Below are 26,638 nucleotides of genomic sequence, written 5' to 3'. Positions count from 1 at the left end.
CAAGGTGACGATAATGAGGCAAACGAAGAAATAAATATTGAGGAGGAAGAGGTAAAGGAAGCATCAATGACATTAAAAAATAGAAAATCACCAGGAGAGGACAGAATACCTAAGGAACTCCTAAACTACGGAGGACCAGATCTGACTAAACTACTATTAAATCCAAAAATATTGAATCCAAAAAATAATAAACGAAACAGAATATCACAAGAATGGAGATCAAGCAATAAAAATTACAGAGGAATTAGTTTATTAAAAACAAAACTAAAACTGACAACCAAAGTGATAATACTAGCAGAAAAACACGGTTTTAAGTCGGGAAGATAATGGACCGACGGTATATTTATAATGAGGCAAGTGCAAGAGAAATCAGTATAGCAAACCGGCATGGACCTAAAGCTAGAAGTATAAATATACGACGGAGATGCTAGGTGGAGAAGATCGAGGACTGGGTAAGAAATATAAGAGTAGAATGCAACGATCGTATACGCCGTAAAGACGGCAAGAGACGGTTCCCCAATACGAAGACAATCAGTAGTAAGACCACGAAAACGATGGAACGATAACTTACTGGAGGCCCATTGAAAAACAGACAGTCATGTCTATATAAAAAGAAGAAGAAGTATTTAAAAACAAGTGTCTTTTAATCAGTATCTGCTACTAGTTCTCACATACAACTCCTAAACATGAATATTTTCACGAAGACAACATAGAAAAGATAGCGAAACACATTATCTGGAAAGGAAAATGTTGATCGTCGCCTTATCAGATCGAAAAATAGTTGGATTGGTTATAAAATCAAAGTAAATACAAGACAAAGTCACACATTCTCTGTTATTTGGATATTGGATATTATTCGGATTTGGTAATAACGCAAAGAGATGACTCTAGAATCCAAGCTAGCGAAATCATATTTTTCAGAAGAGTAAAGGGTATTTCCCAGATAAATGAAGACATAAGATAAGAACTGAGTATTTACTTAATCAATAAATAAATTAATAGTACAGAACAAAATAAAAAACATAAGACAAAAAACAGATGTCATAAAACAACATGCTGAACCGAGATGGATGCAAATAACCCAGAATTGAGAACGATAGAGGAAAAAGGGGGAAGGCTTTATCAAAAGCTGAATCTTGGCTGATTATGTAGATAGATATATTTATCATAGATTAGTATTATACGGGAAAATGGGCAATAATTTTTGCACCATTCCGCCTTTCATAACAATGTACATTCAAAGTTTTCGTAGGTTGTATCATTTAACAAATTACTTTATGTCCTAGGACATAAGATTGGGTCTAGCCCAGATTGCCCTAACCGGAGGTGTAGAACAGATGTCTGGATATCCCTATATCGTTAGAAATATCAGATTCGGAAGCATTCCTTTAGGAACCAGTCCAATTATGGAAGATTCCTTCTGGTACAGTCGGACAGACACCTCTTGCGGTCTATCGATGGCTCTTACCGCCGAAAAACTTGGAGAACAGTTCGGTTTGATCAGAGAAGAAGTAGATGAGTTCAGTTACACGTCTCAGATGAGATGGAAAGCAGGTGAATCTGGGTGATTGTGTCTGTATACTAACAGAGATGGAATTGGGGGGCTTGTGCCGTTCTTAAAGAATCAAATTTTTGTTTTATTTGTAGATTTTTAGAAGATAGAACAGATACGTGTTTTAAAGTATCTAATTTTATAAGTAAACCGCTTTATTGAAGCTCTCTATAAAATTTCTTAGTTCACTACCGATTCATGTTTCAATATCAATGTACTTTCCTCGAGTATTTGTTCTTTTATATTGATGAAGAATAATCTTATGTGCTCAGGTTACCGATTTTTAAAGATTTTCAAGGCATCAAAACCACACCCAAAGCAATTTTTAACACATCTCTCTCTTCGTTAGGACATATCTACAGGAGTAGCAGAGATAGCCCTAACGGGAGGCGTGGAAAACATGTCATCTTGTCCCTACATCGTAAGAAACATTCGGTTCGGAAACGTCCCATTGGGCACTAGTCCCGTTTTAGAAGACACCTTGTGGTTGAGTGTTCTTGACACTTACTGTAATTTGCCTATGGCTTTGACGGCTGAAAAGCTTGGAGAAAAATTTAAACTAACAAAGGATGAAATCGATCAGTTTGCTTTTAATTCGCAGCAACGCTGGAAAGCAGGTGAATCTTTTATGAGACTTTTTACATAATTTTTAGTAGATTTGTAGATTTTGGGTGCTTTGCATGTAAGCGATGTTCACACAATTCATTCCCAAACACAACAAAACGTCCTAGATACTATTTTACAACTCTGAATTTATAGTTGATATTCGGTCTAATTTTTGAAAGTTTTTATTAAATGTATGTTTGCTTATGTGCTTTCTGACTGTATACATACCACTTTTGTTGTAGTGTTTTAATATATGTACAAAAGTATTCGGTATCACGGTTTAATTAATGTTTTCTGGTACTAAAACAAAATTTAACACGTCCTCATTTCGACTCTGTTCATGTTTAATTATGTTCCCGATAATTTGTTTATGGTTGGGAATGTGTTGTGCAACCACAGCCGGGAATGGGTAAAGGTAGCTTTATTATACAGGGTGCTCCAATCCTCTGGTTTTCTTTGTTACATCTAAACTGTGTATAAAAAATGTTTAGAACAAAAATGATGTATATTAAATAGGTATATAATTTTAAATTATTTTCGATTATACAGGGTCAGTCGGAATAATGCAATGAACCAAAGTTGTGTTGTTTTATTGGAACACCCCGTACATTAAAGTCTGTTTGAATATATTTTTTTAAAATATGAAGTATTCGTATAAAGTTTTATAGGTCTAAAGTTAATAGTTTTCTGAATATTTATTTCCAAGGTAATAAAAATATAAATGACAACAATGTCAAAGTTTCTCTAGTGTAGTGTCCTTTTAAATAATTTAATAACTTTGACATCTAACCATATAATATACAGTGTGATCACTATTTTCAAATACCAAATTTTCTCATTTTTTTTTAATGGAACACCGTTGTAGGAATGTCGACATTTACACTTAGGTAAAGTCTACGCGAGGATCTTTCACATTCACTGCCCGTGCGAAAAATATGTATTACACTGGGTGCCACGTAAATTTTTCTTATACTAGGCATAATATGAGTAAATTGTGATTTAAATGAATTTAACTCAACATTTCGGTACAGTTGTATGCAGATAACCATCTCGTTCGATGGTTCGAAAAATAGCTGGATGAGTAGGAAATAGTAACTTACTCACCACTTAGATAATTTGGGATCTACGCTATTTTTAAAACTAGGCTTCCAGGAGTCCGGGAGAGGTAGGGACCGGCCAGAGCTTGAATATGGTGCGCACTACCAATCGGGTACACCCTGTACAATATTTCTGATCCAATGAATATGGATTCCCAGCTCTACCAACGTGGAGGTTTGTACTAGGACGATTTTTGTGGTAAAGGTGAAACACGACGTTCACCCAAACACAAATATAACTGAAGGTAGCACACTAGAGGTTTGGATAACTCAAGCTCGCGATTATTCCAATTGCGTCTGGCGAACGACGGGCCAGACAGTTGTATTGAGCCATTGCAGTTGTATGCAAAAAAAAATAAAAAACGCGCTAGGCGCGTTGTGGGACAGGTTAATTATAATTGATTCTCGGTGCCCATAAACGCAAAAACAAATAAAAGTTCAGAACAAAATAATTTGACCTTAAAATAAACAATAAAATACATTATTTGTTTGCATGGAATATTCTAAAGCATGTGGGGACAAAGTCAAGGGCCATCTGGACACTGAGGGCAAAACTAAACTGAATCCTTTCGTTTTTTGCCGTCACTCCAGCAAACAGTGCATCTTCTTCTTTTAGCCTTTACGTTACTTTTGGGCAGTACTCTGGAAGCGGCTGACGTTTTACCTTAGGTATTGGATCTAACGGGGGTTGTCCAAGCAGTGTTTAGATCACGTCTAGTCTGAATTCATAGAAACTGTTACGACGTCCCGTACCCATCTTGTATAAATGATATGAATTTAGTAAACATATCTGGAATAAATGGATGGCTACTTTTTTATACCAGATAAGAGTCTTGTGTTCACATGGGTAATATAACATTTGATTCTCCTTCTCATGGCACCGTCTTCTTTCGAAGGTTGGCGATCCAAATGGCAATTTTAGTTTTAGAAACTGCTGCGCGAAAGATTTCTGAGGATGAGCGGTCGAACCATCTCCACAGGTCTTTCAGCCACGAGTTCTGGCGTCTTCCAATTGATCTTTTGCCCTGAATTTTACCTTCCAATATGATTTGGAGTAATTCATATCTTTCGCCTCTCAACACATGACCCAAGTATTGCATTTTCCTCTCTTTGATTATTCTTAGTCATTCTTTGTTTACACGTTTGATTAAAAGACTTCATTACTTCTTGGCCACGTTGTGTAGTAACTTTTTCCCTTTATAATCCCCAGTAATGTGTAGTAATCCCCAAGAGGATTCCCTTTTCTATTTGCTCTCAGAGTTCCTGTGACTTATGTTCTACTTTGTAACACATCCTTGGTTAATTTTAAACTATTGTAAATATTGTCCATATTTATGGATATTTATAAATATGAAATGCCCAACTCCTAGTTTTTCTTGCAGAAGATATTTTACGACTTTTTCCGTATGATGAGAGCCAGATAACTGAAGATCTGCTGATCCTGAATAAACAAGTAGTTTGAGAGTTAACCCAGTTGATTCAAAAAGGACGTACAGTTTTATACCAAATTTGTGTCATTTTCCTTTTATGTACTGGCGGGATTTTAACCGACCACGCCATAGCACCATAGATTCATCCAGTGAAAACTGCTCGTTTAGGTAATAAATATCTTGCATTCTATTGTTGAAAAAGTTGATCAGAGGAGTATTTTTCCTAATTGTGTGCCAGTTTCTTGATTCTCCGTGCCTTTAAAATGTAACATTCGCAATATCAATAAAAAACGATTTCGGCTCCTAAATTTTGAAAAAATTGGGATATTAAATAAGTAATGCTTTTTCCAGTAATAGTTGATCCTATTTAAACGAATTGTGCCCATGTGCAATAAGAGCCCAAAAAACGTTTTTATTTCACTTTCAGTAATGTCCTTCCAACGACTAATTCTTATTGAATACCGCTTCTCGAAAGTAATTCCACTACATGTGCATTTGCTTTAGCACAAAGACTGTCACACAGCTCTCCCGTTACCAATAAGTTAAAATAATCTATTGGCTCTGTCCCTCCTACGTTGACACGAATACCTATAACACCTGTAAATGCGATAGCTGGCTTTTATACCTCACGGTATGACCATTGTGAAGTTATAGTTGTTGCAACTGGTGTAGTTGAAGCAGAATTTGTAACAGTTGGGTTAGCCAGGGAAGAAGTTGTAGTTACAGATGTAGTTAGCGGCAATTCTGGTCCTATCTCCTCATCCGAATCGCTGGCACTTCTAGGATTAAATTCGAGATCGTCATCATTATGATTTGCATACGGATCTTCATCTGAATCTTCAAGCAGTACAAGAAGTTCATCATGTGTCAACTTTCTTTTATTATCATATTTGCACATTTTCTTCGGGGATTCATTTTCCTTTGAAGGCCCAGGTCTTCGATCTATGGCAATCTGTAACAGAACAAAAAGGTATAATATTGTCTATTGTTCATAAATAAAAAATATGTAAATAAATACAGATATTTATAGTTGAAAGAGCAAGTATATTTCTACATTCATGTGAATTCTCGACATATGTAAATATAAACTGAATTACCAAATATAATACTTACGTTTTAAAAATGTCGCAACACAAATATTTATGTAACTGGACACGTGCACACGAGAACTCCGAACCAACCACTCTGTACGGTTACTAAATCAGTACCGGATGGGCAACCGATTATTCGTTCAAATCAAGCGATGTTCCTCCTTTAAATACAACGTTAAATTCAAACAACGATGAAACGCACCTAGCGCCGTCGGGATAGTGAATGTGTTAAGGAATGACTAGTAAAAAAATTCTTAAAAGAATTCCGTATCATCTCAAATTTCCACTTTAGATTCAAAGCTGGACAATGTACTCATATTCCATTGAATGAAGTAGCAGTTTTTATATCTTAAGCTATTAATGAACATCGAAGACTCGCAATCGGCGTTTTCCTAGATGTCCAGAAGGTATTTGATCAGGTCTTGCTAGCAGGCCTGATCAGAAAACACTACAAAGCTGGACTGCTAATGCCGTTTCTAAAGATCATTAATTCCTATTTCTCCAATTGGATGGTCCGATTCAAAATTGCAAACAAATTCTCTACACTCTTCACTCCGCAAGCCGGTTCCGCAGTGCTCTATTCTAGCGCCAATATTATACACAGTCTACAACAACAACTTTCCCCTTCCCCTCAAGAGATCTCCAATCCTTCTGTATGCTGACGACACCGCACTTTTCTCCGCAGGTACCACTCACCGTACTGCGGAGGTCGGTGTGTATTGGACAAGGCAAATGACTCGTCAAAAGTGTCAAATGATGCAATAAATGATAGTGACGCCCAATCCCCTCAAAACATAGATAATCAATCTTATTGAGAAACCCTGGCTCAGTCCGACGCCTAGAGGATGAGAACCAGATAGTGCTTAATGGAGAAAGGTTTAACTTCAGACCATCTGTGTTTTATTTGGGTGTAAAATTTTCAAAAACACTCAGCCGAGACACTGATGTAAAGAACACACTAGCTAGGAAGAAAGAATAACCAATCTCCTAGCAGCCCTATGTGGTAAAATAGAAAGCACTCATTCACGCATTCCTCTGCACACATACAAAATCTTCATTAGACCAGTAATCGAGTACAGATCTATGAGTTGAGTGCCTCTATGCGGTACTCAACAAACGCCAAAACACCGAAAGAAAAATCCTGGGGAAAATCTTGAATAAACGTTCATATACTATTTTTGAGTAAGAGATATCTACTAATCATCATCGATAACCTTAACACCCAAGCTAAAGAGTTCCTTATTAAAACTCCCTGCGATCGCCGAGTGCATATATTCACCAGGTATCTCAATTTCAAAGATCCATTCCTGCCAGCCAAGCTTCTCAACTTCCAAAATCTTGTATATCTGGTGATATTACGGAGGATTCCCTCTGAGCAACTTCTATCGAGGCGATTACACACTTCCCATTTTCTTTTTCTTTTCTTCCTACCATATGTGCCAAGAAGCTAACGTAAGAAATACATATGCAGAAGAGCTTCTGCATCCCAAAATCTGAAAAGTCTTTCTGAGGTGGAATGAAATTGACACATACATACGGGGTCGAAAAACGCTAGTTCAAACGTTACACACTAGATATAGTTTCTAGGCGAGTCTTTGAATAAATTTATATTTCACTTCTATATCTTTGCCTTCATTTTTTCTGCTAGAAATGTGTTTCGTCGACTATGTCATAAAAATAATTGGTTACTCTGTTTGAGGTGTTTATTTACGACATTACCTGTTTTTCTATTAAAATTATAAACTTTTATATTAGTTTCTTCTGTAGATGGTATTCTATTTCAGTGATTTTTTGTTTGTCCTATTCTATATGCATTTTACGGAAGTTGTTTTTAATGAATATTAACATGCCAACAACTAATATATTAATTTTTGTGTTACTAGCTCAAGATGCTGGAAAGTTCAAAGACGAAATCGTACCCGTTCCAATTAAGGAGAAAAAGGAGATTGTCAACTTTGAGGTTGATGAGCATCCAAGACCGTGGACTACCCTGGATATGTTAAAGAAACTCCCCACAATATTTAAAAAGGATGGATTGGTCACAGCTGGAACAGCTTCAGTAAGTAATATATGATGGTTCTTTTATTTTGTATAACTACAAAAGGTGTTTGGAAGTGTTTTAAAGATTAAGAGCTGAGCCCAAAAGTGTTGGTCTGAAAATAAACCAAGTGTAGTCAAATAGGATAATAGAGTGAACTTTTTTATTCACAAGAAGAACTCTTTAATTCATATTTTGAAAAAGACATAGTAATAACAATCGTAAAATTGTTACACTGTACCATCATACAGTGTTATAGCGTTAGTTCATTGTGAATCGAAGAAATAAGATCTGTGAGTACATATTTTATTATTAATAAAGTAATCCTTGATCACAGTATCTTAGAAACACAATACATAAATTATACCAGCCATTTATCGACACCAGTTTTTATCATCAAAGGCAATTACCAAAACCTGAAGCGGAAAAGGTCCGTATTTAGGATAATCAAATGGTAATTAAAAATGGAATTTGAGGTTACTGAGAATAACGACGAATTATTTCAATCTACTTCATAACCACCTTTATCTTACTTAGCTGCAGCCAGTAAACAGCAAGAATCAATCTATCCAAACTACAAGCAATAGTTTTCAATTAGCGATAGGCACTCTAGTTTTTATCACTGTTAACTATATACATATTCAAGTCCGTAGACTAATTACTCCAAGTGAAAGACTCTTAATATCCAATGTACCTCCCACTATCCTGCATAAGATAATAGAGAACGAACTTTATTTTTAGGGCTAAAACTAAATTCATCAATGTCATTTTTGCGAATAGGAACTACCAATCCGGAATACAAACAGTTTCCGTCGACATATTTACATATCCCCACCCACAATGCCAATTCCCGATTCCATTTTTATAACGTATAATGACATTAACAATCGAATTTTTTTAACGTTAGACAATGTATGTTTCCATTTCAAACAACACAGCCACATTTCCAGTAGTTGCTCAGTAACTGTAAATAACTCAGATGAAGCCGTCCCAATTCAAACAGAAATGAATCTACTACAGTATCTTCAGCAGCAACGACTGCTATGACACCTTCAATAACGAGTACTTCTACAAATATATCAAATACCTCAACGTCATCTTCAAAAACATCATCTACAACCCACTTAATAATGCACGATACATCGACTATAGTTAATGCAATATCAGTACTATCTAAAACAAATATATCCACTTCACCAACCATATCATCCCACATAAGCATTACTTAACAGTCTACGCAGTAATTATAGCTCTAATGAAAATAAAGACTGTCCGGCACCACAAGAATTTAGCATATCCAACGAGGAAAATACATCAAAATCATCCTCCAAAGGAACTATATCTGAAACAGTAACACCCCCATTGAGACATCAGCTAGCGACAATGTATTTTCAAAGCCAACCCAGAAACAAAAAAGAATAAAAACAAAAACATTAACAGTGTCTTTAGAAACCCTAATGCAACCAATTAAAGAATTATTTGATTCCGAAAAACAAATGTTAACCTTCGAAGAAACAGTTGATTTATTTGAAAACCTTAAAGGAGCTAAATATGTTATCAGTGTTACAAATAAATATACCTTAGACATCCAAGCATTTATACAACTCTTATTTATCCAAAATCCATTGATGTACATCCGAGCGTCCACTAAAATTGAAATGTACAAAGTTAAAAAAGAAACAGACGAAACAACTCAGAAAACTCAAATACGAGGATGAAGAACTCGACACGGATACTTCGAGTAAATTATCCCAGGATTTTTTTTTATTGTATAATGGCTTTGGCATAGCCAATTAGCCAGCACATTTAATTAAAAACAAAATAAACATTCCATTTATTACAATACAACATATTCACTGATCGTTTTAAAAACTTATATACTGAAAATAGGAATGTGAAACCACCATTCTACGAAAGAGTTAGGAAAACTCTCATGGCTTTACAAATTCCAATATCAAGTATCTATACCAACTTTATAAGAATTCCTCCTCCTTGGAAAATAAGCATTCCTCGATCCGACACATCCTTAAATATCTTTAGAAAGAACGATACTCCCTACTGCTTAATAAAAAAACTTAGAAATTTTTTTAACTTATATCACTTATACACAGATGCCTCTAAAACATCTACTGGAGTTGGAGCAGCTGTCGTTACTTCAAATATTACACTTGAGTATAAATTACCATCCTTAAGCTGCATACATACCGGGGAGCTATATGCCATCTACCAAGCTCTCACCTCTCACTCATGTTAGCTCCTATAATATATCTAAAGCTCTTCTAATTACCGATTTCCCTCAGTTCCATCAATACCATTAACACATCCAATTGCTTTCCTAATTAAAAAAGAACTAGCTTCCATACAAAACAGCAACCATACTGTACAATTTCTGTGGGTTCCTTCACACATTGGAATTCAAGGGAACGAAGAAGCAGACGGCATTGCCAAACAAGCAAGAAACAGTGAAACCGCGAGTGAAGTGAGAAATGTAGTGCTAAATGTCTTAAAATCATTTGTTGAAGTGAAGGTTGAAAATTTGTGTTAAAACCAGTGGGACAAAACTTCGCGAAGTGAAAACATATGTAAAACCGTGGAAAGATCAAATTTCCAACAGAGCTCTTATTACTTGACTCTGCCTAGGACATACCCGACTTACACCTGAGCATATAATCGGTCACACTAGTCCTACTGTATGTGACAATTGTAATGTTCAACTTAGTGTTAAGCATGCGCTTGTAGAATGTCCAAGATACCAGTTGCAGAGACAGACCAACCACATTATCGGATCAACAAGTGAAATCTTAGGAGAAAAATGTAAAATTGAACAATTGGTAAAATTCCTTAAAGACATTAATATACTTAACAAAATTTAATATTTATAAGTAAATCATCTTATGTATATGTAATAGCCTCAGAGGATTATGCGACAATGTTTGTAAATAAATAATGTAATCTCACATTAATCTTAATGTATCATATACCTACCTAATCCTTTATATATTAAATGATAATATATATCTATACTTTAATTATGAGTTAATTAAAACTTTTATAATGTAAATTAATTTTATACCTTTCGGTAGAATTAGATCAATTACTAGATTATGTTGCAATAATTTCATAGTTCGAATTATATTTGCGTAAGCACTCGGTTCAATGTACAAGTTACAAAGTAGAAGTCAATGGCCTTTTTGATGAATTGTAGTTTTATTTGTGAACTTATAAATTGGGTTTGAACTGTTTTTAGTGTGTAGTCTATTAGAATATTTACCTCACTCAAGATCGTTAAGTATTTGTTTGAAGTTACAGTATACAGATCGTAGTGTTGCCGGTGGGAGCAACGTCTATATGCTCAAACTTGAGTCGAAGTGCGACAGAGAAAGTATTCGAAATAAAGAGATAAAAGATTGTAAGCGCGAACTTCGCTTTGAAATGATAGGACGGATTAAGCCCATTAAGGCATAATTTTGTTGTATTGTATAAAATGATTAATTATTATTTCCTTTTATCGAAATCAATATTAAACTCTATGTAATGTAAATAACAAGAAACAAATAAAAATGCTTTAAATTAATATGTGATGAAAGGATATGTTACAGTTATTTTAAAAATCCAAAAAAGCTGGCAATTTCTTTTTAAATACAAAAAATTTCTAAAAAAATTTTTGTGTTATAATTTTTAATTAAGCAAAAAAAAAAGATTTCCCTTAATAAAAAATAAGCTATTAGTAGACATATCTGATAATCAGTTGAACTGTTCTTGAGATACTGATACAAACACACTTGACCAGCACAAATTTTATAGGATCGTAAACGTTCTTTCTACCTGTTTTTTTCTTGCGTAGCCTAACCTGCGGTTTTATGATTACAATACACGCACGCACACACACACACACACACACACACAAACTAAACTTTTACTCCAAATCACTTTCCTCTTCCTCTTCTTCATTTTCAGTTTCAGAGTCCGAAATCTCACCTACATTTATAATTAGATTATCGACAACTTCGTCAAATTGAGGTTCTACTTTTAAAAACTCTTCTTCGCGTTTTTTGCATGATCGCATCGTTTCTTCCATTCTTCGACTGAAAATTCAGAAAAAAACTCTTCACAAAATGGTTGCACAGCTTTTACATTAATTGATAGGTTTTTTTGTGCAACATGTTGTTTCAGAGAAGACCGTACCAATTCGATGGGGTTTAGATCAGGGCGATACGGAGGCAAACGTAGAATACTATGACCATGCTGACTTAAAAGATCATCTATAACATATAATTTAAAACTCTGCTTGTGCATTTTTATTAAATTATACAAATCTGTTTTTAACATATCGTCATCGAAGTAAATATTTTTTGCTCTTAACCACTGAATCATTTCACTCTTTCTGGTATTCGAATTTGGTGGTTTGTCTTTTTGCACATTGTGGTAAGGGCGTTATCAATTACAAGCACAGAATTCGTGGGTAAATTGGGAATTAGTTTTTCTACTAACCATTTTTTGTAATTTTTAAAATTCATTTCGTGATGATATCTCCCGTTAATGAATTTGATTTAAAAATGAGTTGTGCATTTTTTACACATCCATTTTCTCCACCCGCATGTACTATTATTAAACGTTGTCCTTTTGATATTGGCCTCTTAAGTCCTTCATTTGAGTCATCATTCCAGCAAGTATCAACTGTGTGGGAAGCGTGGATGTATGTTTCGTCCATATACACTATCGGCCTATTTTCTTTTCTATAGCTTTTAATGGCACGTAAATATGACAGTCTTAAGTGACGAATATCTTGTTTTTCCATCAAAAGCTTTCTGTTTGTTTTTGTTTTTCTCCATCGAAAACCAATAGATTTGACGACTTGTCGTAAAGAATCCATACCTCCCGAGTTACCGGTTTCTTTAAATTTTCTCCAAATATTTGGCATCGTGGAACAATTTTATCTGTGGTATAGGAATTTGCGGCGCTCCTAAGGATTTTTCTTCCTTCATAAATTCAAACACATTCGAAATTACTTCCCGAGTTTGCCTATTAAACTTATGCATTTTTAAAGTGGCACTGGTTATTATGTTTCTTAGTTAAAGAGGAAACAAGCACTGAGTCTAAAATCTATTTCGAGCGACACGTGGTAGGTCTGTCTATTACGCCGTCAAAGGAGGAGCTTAGCGACCGACAACAGTAGAATCCGTGTACAGTACGTCGAGTGTATTTATTTTGAAGCTACCAATAAATCATTTATTCCACGACTTATTTCACAGAACTTCGGACATAGCACATTCGCATTTATATTCGAATTATATTATATTCCATTTATACATCTGTTAATACATAAACCCCAAAATAATACCAAAATAATTAATTAGTCAATAGTATTAATTCGTTTTATGTTTTTAGGGTATCAGTGATGGCGCAGGCGCTGTTGTCGTAGCAAGTGAAGCTGCTGCATCCAAGCACAACCTAAAACCACTAGCCAGGATCGTTGCTCACTCAGTGGTCGGCGTAGATCCTTCCATTATGGGATTCGGACCAGCTCCAGCAATCAGAAACATTCTCAAGATCACCGGAAAAACTTTGGACGACATTGATTTGATAGAAGTAAGGAAAGCTTTAGATTTTTACTATTTTGTTAGTTATAAACCAGGCAGATATCTTATTGCATTTTTTTTAGATTAATGAAGCTTTTGGTGCCCAAACTTTGGCTTGTGCCAAAGATTTAAAACTGGATATGAATAAACTAAACGTTAATGGTGGTGCTATTGCTCTAGGTCATCCTTTGGCTGCCTCTGGATCTAGAATAATCGGGCACTTAATATACGAATTAAAGTAAGTATTGCAAATTATAATACTTATTATATGAGGAGTCAGGGGGAAAACATTCATAGTTCACTTTTGGTCGAAATTGAGATGACGAAGTTTTCTAGTGATGAATACAAATTACTTTCTGATGGGACAGAGTAAAAGGGAAAACATTTACAGTCCTTTATTACAAATGTTAATTGAAACAGTGTACTGGGGAAGAACCATCATAGTCCGCGCACTGCGAGGGAATAACCGTCAGGGTCCGAAGGCGCCCACTCTCCGTCTCAGCAGACCAGGTCAGGTGCAACATTTCTGTGATTCTCTTTCTTAGTTTAGCGACTTCGTTGGTGTGTTCTAGTTTACCAGTTGATTCTAGTTGAACAATAGTAAAGTAGTGAGACATACTGATTAAAATGGAAAGTGGCGGTAGCGATTGTAGTGATGTAGATATGGGGACTGCTGCTAAAAAAGAAGAAAAACAGGCCGTGTTCGTGACGTTATGAAACTTCTGAGAGCCACCACTCATGAGGTAGGGCCTGATTGCAAGTGCCACCGTTTTCATTGTCTTGGGAACGTCAATGCAGCCGAAAGGCGACGCATTTTTACTCAATTCAATGAACTTGCTAACTACGACGATCAGAATCGGTATTTAGGTGGTCTGATAACCGTTCTCAAGTTTCACGAGAGAAATTACAAGAAAAAAACAACGAGAAACAACTTCATCTTGCGAGAAGTGAACAATTTTATTTTGTGATAAGAAAATATCGAAAATTGTCGTCAAAAGCAATCGATACCGAAGCCATAATGATAGACTTCCAAAAAAAATTTACCAGCCCCTAATGTGACCTCCAACGATGTCTACTATAAACGGCAACTTAATTTTGTAGGCTCTAATGTACATGTATTGGCCGATTCTACCTCTGTTTTCTATACATATGAGAAATCGGTAGCAAAAATCGGGGCTGACGATGTGTGTTCGATGATACATCATTTTGTATATAACGTACTGCCATCTCAGGTTCAAAATTTGATAATATTTTGCGACTCTTGCGGAGCGCAAAATAAAAATTAAACAGTTTTTCGGTTCCTTCATTATCTAGTTCAGACGGAAGACGGTTTGAGTTTGTCAAAGTAATTTTTCCATCAGAGGATATTCCTATCTAGAGTGCGACCGGGACATGAGTTTAAGTAATGACAAAGCTTATACGGAAACGCCGGATGATTGGAGAGAAGTCCTCCGCAACAGTAGAGTGAAACCGAAACTGTTCCAAGTGGTAGACTGTGGGAAAGATATTAAATTTCTGACTTGGACTAAGCGTTTCTCTAACAATTATCCCAAGAAATGCCCAATGCCTATGAGATCTATCAGGAAAAATAGCCCTCAATTTATCTTTCACAAGAATACCATTCTGGGTTATTTGCAAGCTCGCTGTTTGAATGCAAAGTTAAACGAAACCCGAAAAGAAATTTAAGGAAAGCTGATATTATCATAACTCCGGAAGTTACTAGCCACAATCATCCCCAAGCTTTCTACAACGGCCCACTTCCGGTCAAAGCTGCTAAGTTACAAGATCTCCACTTGCCCAAAGATTTGGAAAACGTAAACTCTAGAAAGTTCTACACTGATTTACAAGATACTGAACAGGAGGGAAGTTCGGAGGAAGAAACATTTTGTGACGCAGACTGGGGATGGTCCATGTCGGCACACTAATTTTTTGTATGATGTTTCGCAAATAAAATATTTTTTGTCTTCTCTTGATTTTTCCTCTGTACACATGTCAACGTACCACTGAAAAATTTACTGATTTATACGGTTGAGTTAAAACAATTTGTTTTAATTTGAAACATTAAATTTCGATTCCATGAAAACTGCTTTTGTGGACTTGGATTGTTTTCCCCCCCGACTCCTCATATGTTAAGACATGACATTATATCTGTTTTATTGCACTACAGTGCAAAATTGAGTTCTTGCTCATCTAGACTGTTTGTTAATTTGACTACTCCTTGTATTAATTATACTCCTATTTTTACTTATGTACTGTTAGTGTGTTTTATGTACTACAAATATACACTGTTGGAAGACAAAGAAGTGAACATATATATTTAACATGGTATTGAATATTTTTCACGTGACGCCAGGACATGCACCCCATTTATTTCCTGTTATCTTCCTGAGTATGCTGTTTCTAGTTGTTCCCTCTAATTTTTATGCAGTCTCAGGGAATTCTATAGGTAGTACGTAGTCATTGTGTTTAGGGCATTATACTTCTTCAAAACTCTTTTCTTGAGCACATATTACAAGATTGTCAGCATAGAGGAAGTGCTTGGTTTCAATCGGCGTGGGTTGGTCGTTTGTATATGTATTGAAAATCGTTGGTAAAACACTTCCCTGTGGCAGGCTTTTCTGTTGAACCCTCCACCTTCTTACTTTGCCTTTAGCATGACGAAAAAATGTCTTTTCAAGTAAAGAATGTACGACCCTAACTGGATGGTGTTCATTGAGTGTCGTAAAATTTGCGGAACAATGTCTTGTGCCGTACTTTGCCATAGGCTGCTGTCAGATCGGTCAAAGCAGCCCCTGCTATAAGTTTTTCTTCGAAGCCATCTTCAATGTGTTCTGTTAGAGGATTTGGCCGGTGCAAAATTTGCCAGGTCTGAATCCTCCTTGTTGTGGGATGACGTGCTTATTAACATTTTTTTCTATTCTACCTAGGATGAGTCTCTCGTATAGTTTAAAAAAGTGACACAACAGGAAAACAAGGCTTTTATTTAAGATTTTCTCCCTGGTTTTGGAATTTCTGTCTTTACAGGACGTGTTATAGAGGTACAAGATCCATTTTTTTCCTCATTGGCCTAGGTGCTTTATTTGTTTAATGCATATATCATAGACACCTGCAGCGTTCCCGTTTTTTGCCTGTTCATACCATCGTGGAGTTCTTTTGGTGTAAATGGAGTTCGTAGGTGATTTTCTCCTGATTTAGTTTTCTTCTAGTGTTTGGGTCTTTATATTGGATCTTAATTCTTATATTCACAAGAAGTTAAGTAGCGACTTGGTTTGCTGTGGGTGATTTATGTTTTTTAGGATGACCGCCAAGTTTTTTTAACAAAGTTCCGTGGTATTTTGCTACTATATGTTATGTCCATTTTTCCAGGGTTTCTAGAGTAAAGCTGCTCCGCAGTCAACCGTTTCTTAGCTAAACGGGTCAGCTGCATAGAGGGTTTCGTATGTTCTCATTAGTTCATTGGACTCGCTGGACATCGCGGGTATATTTTGTTGCATACTTCCGCTGGGAATAATTTTCCTAGAAACATTTTTTAATTCTACAAATTTTTCGTAGTTTTCTAGTTTTGGTTCAAGACATAACAACTCAAAATCTAGCTTGTCTACATACTTTTTATGTTTCACCAAGGCCAAAATTTACACCTAATTATAGAAATTAACAATATAACCAGCAAGGGAGTGGCCTTAGAAAGAAATGAGGATAAGGAAAACAATACTTTTATATAGTTTGCGTAATTTTATATATTTTTTTATTTATTCGACTCTACTGTCGACTACATCATGTGACTACAGCATGTGACTGTATATTATTTATTTTTTTTTAGACTTTTTACACATTTTACACCATTTTGTTTATTTTGTAGACGAAGAAACGCTAAATATGGTATTGGTTCCGCCTGCATTGGAGGAGGTCAAGGAATAGCAATCATGATTGAAAATTTGTAGAAAGAACGAAAAGCATTTCCAGAAGAAAATAAGGGTTAAGGGTTGTCGCCAATATTAAGACTGGACATTAATTGTTTTTAGAAATATTTATGTATACAGTATTGTTGTTTTTCTTAATCAGATTACATCAATTATTGAGAAATAATTTTGATTGATATATTTTTAATAAGGTACATTTTGTTACATATCTATACACTGTAGATTCATCTAATATTTTATCTTCTCTAATAAAATATACATTTTTAACTTTTCGTTTTTTTTTTGGAAAGTATAAACAGAATTGAAGAGCTTACTTCCAAAAACGTTATAGACTTCTTCAGATCTAGAATAAAATTTACGCTCCAAAACGGCTTATTTACCATTTGAAACTGCATTTGAAAATCGTATTTATTTTCAAAACGTCTCATCTCCCTATAGGCGAGCCAATGAAGCAATAAACCTACCAAATTTCTGCAGTAACATGGATCTCAATTAAACTTTTTACATTCGATTCGTATGAGGGTCAGGAAATTTTGTGAACAAAAATGATAATGTTTAAACAAAAATTGCAATAGTGAACAAGAAAAATGTACGGAAATACGTTCAATGTAACGGCGATGTTCTCTGAGGCACCATGTGCCCATTACGGGCCACTCTGTAACGAGTACAAACTTGGTGCTTTTTGGGATCGCTGGACACTAATATCATGTAGACCATAGTATGCGAAGTACCTGGTCACAGGACGGCCTCGGATCCTGGAGTTTTGTGTAAATTCGATACAAAATATGTGCAAACTCGTCACTCGGGGGTTTTAGGGTCACTAAAATATCATCGATGGTGTCCGAGGAACCTTGTGCTCATGACAAGGCTGGTCTTTTGGAGTTTGTACATCGGAGACCATTATCATTATGATATTCGTGATCAGCGACCCCAAAATCACGCGAGTAACGAATGTGCACTGATTTTGCATCGAATTTCCACAAAACTCTAGGTGACGAGGCCCATCCTGTCATCAGGTGCGTGGCACGTCATCGCCGACTTGATATTAGTATTTAGCGATCCCAAAAATCACAGAGTAACGAGTTTGCATTGATTTTGCATAAAATTTCCCCAAAAATTTTCGGGACGAGGCCAGTCCTGGCATAAGGTGCATCGCACATCATCGACGACATGATATTCGTGTTCAGGGACCCCAAAAACCCCCGGGTAACGAGTTTACACTGAGTGTGTATCGAATCTCCACAAACTGTTGTATTTCACTAACTCGTTCTATGGTGTTTTTTTACAAAAACAGTTTTTTTTAATTGTATATGAAGGATCTATATAAAAAGAAACTACGGGTCTTATTGGGTGACCAGATTTGTGTAATTTAATAAAAGAGTATAATTTGGGGGACTCTGGGTTCATAATACATAAAGGATGAGAGGACATAAATACGCATTACTTCAAAATATAATGCAAGGAAAAATAGAAGGAAAACAGAATCCAGGCCGTATCCAAATCCAAAGATATTATACACAATATTTTGGTTTTTATGTCAACTAAATTGAGGGAGTGAGCAGTATATTTGACAAAATATGCAAGCTCGTTCCACTGAAATAATCTGGACAGAACTTCGTTATACTCTCCCGTCTTCTTCTTCTTCAAGTTCCGCTCCTATCGGAGATTGGAAATCATTCTGGCAATTATAATTTTGTTGGTTAAGCGCCTGAATAGTTCAATTGAACTGCATCCAAACCATTCACGGAGATTGCGTAGCCACGAGATTTTACGTCTTCCTACGCTTCTTCTGCCTTTGATTTTACCCTGCATTATATTCCTTAGTAGTTCGTATTTTTCACCTCTCATGATGTGCCCCAAGTATGCCAATTTCTCGATTTTTATGGGATTTAAAACTTCGCATTGTTTTCCTAGTTGTTCGATAACTTGTTTGTTTGTTTTGCGATCCATCCATGATATTTTCAAAATACGTCGGTAACACCACATTTCGAATGCTTCTAGGTTTTTAATATTGGATTTTTTAAGTGTCTAAGCTTCAACCCCATACAAAAGGGTAGATAAAATATAACATCGAAGCATTCTTCTTCGGAGCGATATATTTATATCGCGATTACAAAAAAGTTTTCTCATTCTATTAAAAGTTGACTCTCCCGTCATATTTGCCCAATATCTCAAGATTAATTTCTACAGTTCTTTAAGTTAAGTCCATCTATGAGGTAACGAATTACTTCATTTCATTTGCTCACAGTGGCTAATTTTCGGAGTGCAGCAAACACCAAGGAAAAATATTTCTCATCAAAAATTTCTTTTATTATCTTTTGCCTTATATTTATTGACCGAAAATGGGATTTAAACAAAATTATGCAGAAGTAGCAATGGGTAAGTATGGATATGGCGAAAGAAATGTACGAGAGCAAAGATTGTTGAACTTCTTACACCAGAAAAATTTATCCATGATGAACTCTTTTTTCGATAAAAAGCCTCAGCGTAAATGAACAGCGTAAATTGGAAAGAACAAACATGATCCTGCAAAAAAAAAAAGAAAAAGAAATCGATTTCCCCAGGAAACAACGGCCTATATGAAGATACACTAACCAGACCTATATAAGACTTGCAAGATGAAATAGAACAAGCAAATAATGACCTAACGAAGGCTCTACAAGAAACGGAAAAGGAGTGCTGCCCGACCGTTCTGACTCATAAAGAAAAACTAAGCCAAAATACCAAAGAGGTAAAAGAAGATAACTGACGGAAAAATACGGCTCCAACTACACAACAATGAAAAAATTAAATAAAGATATCCACCGATCAATCTGAAAAGACGTAAGAGAAAACAATATAAGAGAAATAACTAAAATAATTCAAGAAAACAAAAGTTTAAAAGTTTTGAGGCGAAATTCGAACAACATAGGCAAGAAAAATATGTACAAAATAAAAAACAAAGATGGAAACATTACTACTGATAGAATCAAAATTATTGAGGTTGTCGAATCCTTTTATCGCGAAAAGTATGAAAGCACCGACGAAAGGCAAGATCAGCCCCTGCCCAAAATCACAAACCAGAGTTCAGAAGACAAATCCCCTGGCGATGACGGAATAGTGATGGAAGCGATCAAACTAGGTGGAAATAAAATTATCCAGGTTTTGGCCAAGCTTTTCACCTAATGCTTCTACCAAGGAAAAACTTCTTCCCAATGGAACAATGCAGTAATTATTTTATTACACAAGCAAGGTGATACAACAGATCTAAAAACTACTGTCCTATCACAGTATATACATATACAGATTGAACGAATTTAAAACGGAACATACAATTTCATATATGTCTGTTTGAACTGCATTTGAAATAGTGGACCAATATAAAACTTGGACAAAAATAAATCCATACCCAGTGATAGACATTGTATAAAATATCGTTCAACTATCTGTCTCCTTTAAAGGAAAGAGGAGCTTGCCTAATAGTCGGAGAGATAAAGCCGAAATTTTGGAATGATCAGTAATATGACATTTCTCTATTGGAATATATTCATTGTAACTGGGTTAAGACTTTGCCTTACAGGCGAACGCCCCTCGTGGTACAGGGGGTGGCTATACAGGGATGAAGTTGTCATTTTTTTCGGAAAAATTAACGATCGATAATATGGCTGAAAATTTTCCCAGAGTAAGATCTTGGTATAACTAGACGAAATCCCAAAGGGCGGACGCGAGAGTGGATACATAAGGGGTGGCGGACAGGGGTGAAATTGCAATTTTTTGGGGAAAAATTAACGATAAGTAATATGTCCGCCATTTTCATGGCTCATTATTTAGCCCCTAAAAATTCTAAATCCAAAAGAGCGGACAGCTGGGTTGGTACAGAGAGCCATAAAACGGGGTCAAATGTACCACTTGCCTGCGCATTTTAGGTCTCGGTAACAATTTTCAAACTGATTTTATTATGATATTTTTATACCGATTGATTTAAAAATTTGTATGCTCACTTCTGTTACTATTCTGAAAAGCGTCAAGTAGAGTTTTCCTCAAAATTTTCCAAAAATTTTCCGTAAATGAAAATTTTCGTAATTTTTTGAGGTAAAATCTAATTTGTAGAATCCTTTCGATTTTCTGTCAGTTATACCATGATTTTTTTCCAAAAATTTTCAAACGATTTTTCCGATAAGAAAAAAAAAATTAGAAAAACTTTAAAAATTTCGTCATTTTTCTCACTCTCATTGATGTCATCACATTCATCATCTTCGTCACTTTCACTTTCAATAATATCACATTTATTATCTGCTTCATTTTCAATCACTACTTCTCGAACTGATTCTGGCATCTGAGGTCCACTAAACCATTTGAATTTATATGTTTCATCTTCAAACTCCCAACCATGTTCTTCAACAATCAATTCTGTTGGTACTTTTTTATGAGCATTTGTCCAAATATTTGAAATATAATGGGCTCGCAGTAGATGTTGGTGTAATTCATCTTGACATGGTGGTAAGCTTGAAGCATCGAAATTTTTTAGTTTTTTTTTTAAAAGGCTCGTTTACATCATGCAACTTATACTGCCGGTTAAAAAAAAACTGTTTCAAAAACTTCATTACACTCGAAGTCAGTTTCACCAAGTTGGATAAAAGCATCTTGATACTTATTACATTTAGCGCATGCGTCTAGAATTACTGATCTAAATGGAACGCGCATCATTATTATTTTAATATTTTAAAATAATAATGATGCAAAATTAATGTCCAAACAGAATTTGTAAAATTATAATTAACTAATGAAAAAAAACTTCAATCAATTTAAAACTTAAAAAAAATATTGAAAATATCTACAAAGTAAATTTCAAAACTTAAAAAATTGATAATTCCACTATTAAATTGATTTTTATTAATAATTATTTGTAAAATGTTAAAGGAATTCTACAAATTGAATTTTACCTATTGATAAAATAGAAATAATATATTTTGTATTTGATTATTAATGTAATAATAAATCAAATTTTTCTTATATCTGAACAACCAATATTTATGCAATATAAATTTAAAAACCTTTTTATTGTAATAAAAAATAAGTAAAATTACTATTTGTTATACTAAAAATATTTAATAGTTAACATTATAAAATTACTTTAATTTAATAAAATATCAAATATCAAACATTTATTCAATTAAAAATTAATTCGTAAAATATTTATATTTAAGAAAAAAATGTGATTTGTAAAGTAAATATGACTTTAGTTTGAAAAAAAAACATACAGAAAATCGAAACGATTCTACAAATTAGATTTTACCTTTAAAAATTACGAAAATTTTCATTTACGGAAATTTTTTTGGAAAATTTTGAGGAAAACTCTACTTGACGCTTCTCAGAATAGTAACAGAAGTGAGCATACAAATTTTCAAATCAATCGGTATAAAAATATCATAATAAAATCAGTTTGAAAATTGTTACCGAGACCTAAAATGCGCAGGCAAGTGGTACATTTGACCCCGTTTTATGGCTCTATGTACCAACCCAGCTGTCCGCCCTTTTGGATTTAGAGTTTTTAGGGGCTAAATAATGAGCCATGAACATGGCGGACATATTACTTATCGTTAATTTTTCCCCAAAAAATTGCAACTTCACCCCTGTCCGCCACCCCTTATGTATCCACTCTCGCGTCCGCCCTTTGGGATTTCGTCTAGTTATACCAAGATCTTACTCTGGGCAAATTTTCAGCCATATTATCGATCGTTCATTTTTCCGAAAAAAATTACAACTTCATCCCTGTATAGCCACCCCCTGTACCACGAGGGGCGTCCGCCTGTAAGGCAAAGTCTTAACCCAATTACAATGAATATATTCCAATAGAGAAATGACATATTACTGATCAGTTCAAAATTTCGGCTCTATCTCTTGGACTATAAGGAAGCGATAAGGTTTGACAGCATAATAACTGCTTGTGTAGTCTAGTTTTTTCAGTGATTCTAGGTAACCTATTTGGGTGGAGTTTTGACTTGTTCTTGAATGAATTCAGAATCCAGCAGCCCGCTGAAGTATTGGATTTTTATAATATAATTATTTGACAACCTTTTGTTGGCCAACTACCTAGAGCGGAGTTGAGCCGAAATACATTGATTTCGTATGTTCCGTTTTAAATTCGTTCAATCTGTATAAACTTTTCACAAAAATTATCAAAAAATATTGGACGCTAAATTAGACTTCTATCAGCCTTGTAGCGGTTATATTTTATTACAAATGAAAAATATCTTTTTAAATGGAGCTTATTAGTTAACATAGGTTTTACATTTTTGAATAAAACAGATATAAATTTATCTGGTTATAACTAAAAATTGTTTATTTTTACCTTGAATAATGTTTAACAAAAAAATACCTTGTATCACTATCTGATGTATTTGCTTTAAGAACATCTTTGGGATCTAAATTGGACGAAATAACTGCAAAATACATACAACTGTGTCCCATAAGCTGCAAATTGGTTTTTGAGAAGTTGGAACTGATTCGGGCTTCGGGTTAACAAACTGCAATCTCCAAAGCTTGGCTTTTTAAACCTTCTTGAAACCATGTGGACCTCTCAAATCGTTGTAACGCTGCTTAGAAATCTCCCACATGGGATACAACACATACAACAAATCGGTGATTAAATCAACAAAACTGCTACATTTGCATTTGATTAGATTTACCTCTCCACAAAAAAACTTTTGACGGCTTTTTCAGACTACCATGCCGTGGTTTATCCTCTTCAAGATCTCAATTTCAACTTGACTGTTACGAATGAACTACACATTTAACTGCTCACTAACTAATTTCCGATGATAAAAAACAAATAACGAAAAACAATAACGGATTTGATGAAAATCAGGACTAAACGATGAAGTGACCACTTCAACCATCCATCGTAGAGTATTAAAGCTCTTTACGCTATATTTCTATGACACAAAACGAAAACCGAACATACAATAACGAATTTAAAGAAAAATTCGGACTCGAAACAATGAAGTGACCACTTTGGCGATCCATTGTAGAGTGATCTCATAATCTTTAAAAATTATTCGCCTCTCTGCATACTTTTCGCATCAACCTAAGTGGATATTTATTTAACGCGCAATATTAAGCGGAAATGATCAAAGAAATACCAAAAGAATGCAATTAAAAATTATTATACACAGACCAGAAATGTTTATATTATCAATTCCAACGATGCAAAAGGATTAAAAATATATTTCGGTTTTTTTTGACATGTACGATAGGAAATAGAAATACATTGAAAATATTATTCGATGTTTTAATATATACAAAAGAAAATAGAGATGATACAGCCTAGAGAACAAGCTGGATTTAGATCGGGATACAGCACTAACGACCACTTAATAGTGATAAAGAACCTGATAGAGAAGTCTGCAGAATACAACAAACCATTGGCACTAATATTTGTTGACTACGAGACAGCGTTCGATACTATAAGCCATCAGAAAATGTTAAAAGCATTGACAGAATGCCGAATAGACCATCGCTACACTAACATAATCAAATATATCTACCAAAATGCCACAGCTATCGTAAGACTATCTGAACAAGAAACCAATAAATTCTGTATACAGCGAGTAGTACGGCAAGGAGACACAGTCTCTTCAAAGCTATTCATGACGCTTTTAGAACATACTTCTAAGAAGGCACATCTGAATGAGCATGGTATCAACATAAATGGAAAGAAGCTAGGAGAAGCTGATTTGAGATTCGCAGACGACATCGTCTTTATAGCCGATCGTATGAACGATGCAATAATAATATTTGAAAAATTATATCACGCTTCCTTGGAGGTCGAACTAAACATTAATATGATCAAGACGCTAATAATGACTAATTTGGTGCTAAATCAAAATATTGCTGTTGATGTAAAGGATATTGTGCAGACTACATCACAGAAATACTTAAGACATGAAATTCAGTTGGACAGAGATAACCAGAAATGTGAGTTCTCACGTCGCATAGGATTAGCCTGGGTAGCGTTTGGTAAATCAAACTATGTATTTAAATCGGATCTACCCACATGCCTCAAAAGGAAAATCTTTGACCAATGTGTGTTACCTGTACTCACTTATGGAGCGGAAATAATAACCCTCAAAAAAGGTAGTTAATAAGATTCGCGTGACTCAGATGGCTATGGAGCGCCAGATGTTGGGTGTCTCTCTGAGAGACCGAATCCCAAACGAAGAAATACGTCGTAGAAAAAAAAAAACAGACGTCATCGAAAAAATTGCGTCGCTAAAATGGAATTGGACAGGACACGTTGCCAGATTATCAGACAACCGATGGGAAAAACGTATTGTCGAGTGGAGACCGAGACAAGAAGCAATACGGAGCAAAGGATGCCCACCAACTAGATGGACTAGCGACTTGAATCGTGTTAGCTGCTCGGAGCACGTGCCTCCTGTCACGCCCTAGTTCCGGGCCAGGTTCGGGCATGTTCAAAGTCGAGATGTTAATCATCCAATGCGAATAATTGCTGATTTCAAAGGTCCCGTGAGTAGCGAAAGGAAGACCAAACAGGAGCTGGGGGTAGACGTTTAGGTAGCACATGTCGGTAAAGAGGATTGAAATGGGAATGATCCAAGATAGAAATTTATAAAGAAATGTAATTAGAAAAGCTGACACTACATAGGGAAGAAGGCAAAAGGAATGATGATTCAAAATCAATAAGTAAATACTGACTATTCCTAAAATTGAAATGAGATAAATATGAACGTAGAGTAAAGTACATATCCGTAAAACTGGGCAACAATTTATTATAAAAATTCATTAAATTGCGTTAAATGTTATACATAATGATGAATTTTAATGCCACTCCTTATGATTATCAGGAAACAGTCCCCTAATTAAATGAGAGTTTTGTGACTACAACTTATGGAATCGACATTTCCTACGCTGATACTTGACATTCTCTAACTTTTATACTTATTTGTGCATAAAGCTATTTTCGAGCTGTATCACATCTGATGATCTGATGCAGCTACACATGAAGCCCAAATAAATTACACGTGTATAATACTTAAATACGATATTTTTGAGTAGATCTATTTTCTTAGTAGTAAATACTTAATATGATTATTTTAGTGACTTAAGGTCATAAAGTGCAATCGTAAAAATATATTCTTATTATGAAATAGTTACAATAATCACGCATTATATAAACGGTTTACGTAGATAGTGTTTAACTTATTTTCTACTTCAATATTTACATATTTTTGACAAAAATGTTAATCTTTATCAGCATATTTTCTTATTATTAATATCAGCATATCAATGCATAAAAATACATAAGTATAAATAAATTGCGGAA

At 35.0% G+C, this 26,638-nt stretch overlaps 1 protein-coding gene across 3 annotated transcripts in view; it reads left to right on the top strand.

The window, feature by feature from the left end:
- Positions 1–17,580, top strand: part of yip2 (yippee interacting protein 2) — a 37,507-nt gene extending 19,927 nt beyond the window's left edge. The window contains exons 4-8 of one of the 3 annotated variants that reach the window (XM_072536792.1): positions 1,287–1,554; positions 7,660–7,835; positions 13,203–13,403; positions 13,477–13,631; positions 17,253–17,580. In XM_072536792.1, coding sequence (XP_072392893.1) covers positions 1,287–1,554; positions 7,660–7,835; positions 13,203–13,403; positions 13,477–13,631; positions 17,253–17,334 — 882 coding nt within the window. In that variant the 3' untranslated portion in view covers positions 17,335–17,580. Of the gene's footprint in view, positions 1–1,286; positions 1,555–1,901; positions 2,170–7,659; positions 7,836–13,202; positions 13,404–13,476; positions 13,632–17,252 lie in introns of all 3 variants that reach the window. The other 2 variants (XM_072536775.1, XM_072536784.1) reach the window with 2 other exon arrangements.
- The last annotated feature ends 9,058 nt before the right edge of the window (positions 17,581–26,638 follow it).

Source organism: Diabrotica undecimpunctata, chromosome 1 (genome assembly GCF_040954645.1).
Source record: "Diabrotica undecimpunctata isolate CICGRU chromosome 1, icDiaUnde3, whole genome shotgun sequence".
Taxonomy (NCBI): Eukaryota; Metazoa; Arthropoda; class Insecta; order Coleoptera; family Chrysomelidae; genus Diabrotica; species Diabrotica undecimpunctata.
This window is presented reverse-complemented; position numbering and strand designations above follow the sequence as displayed.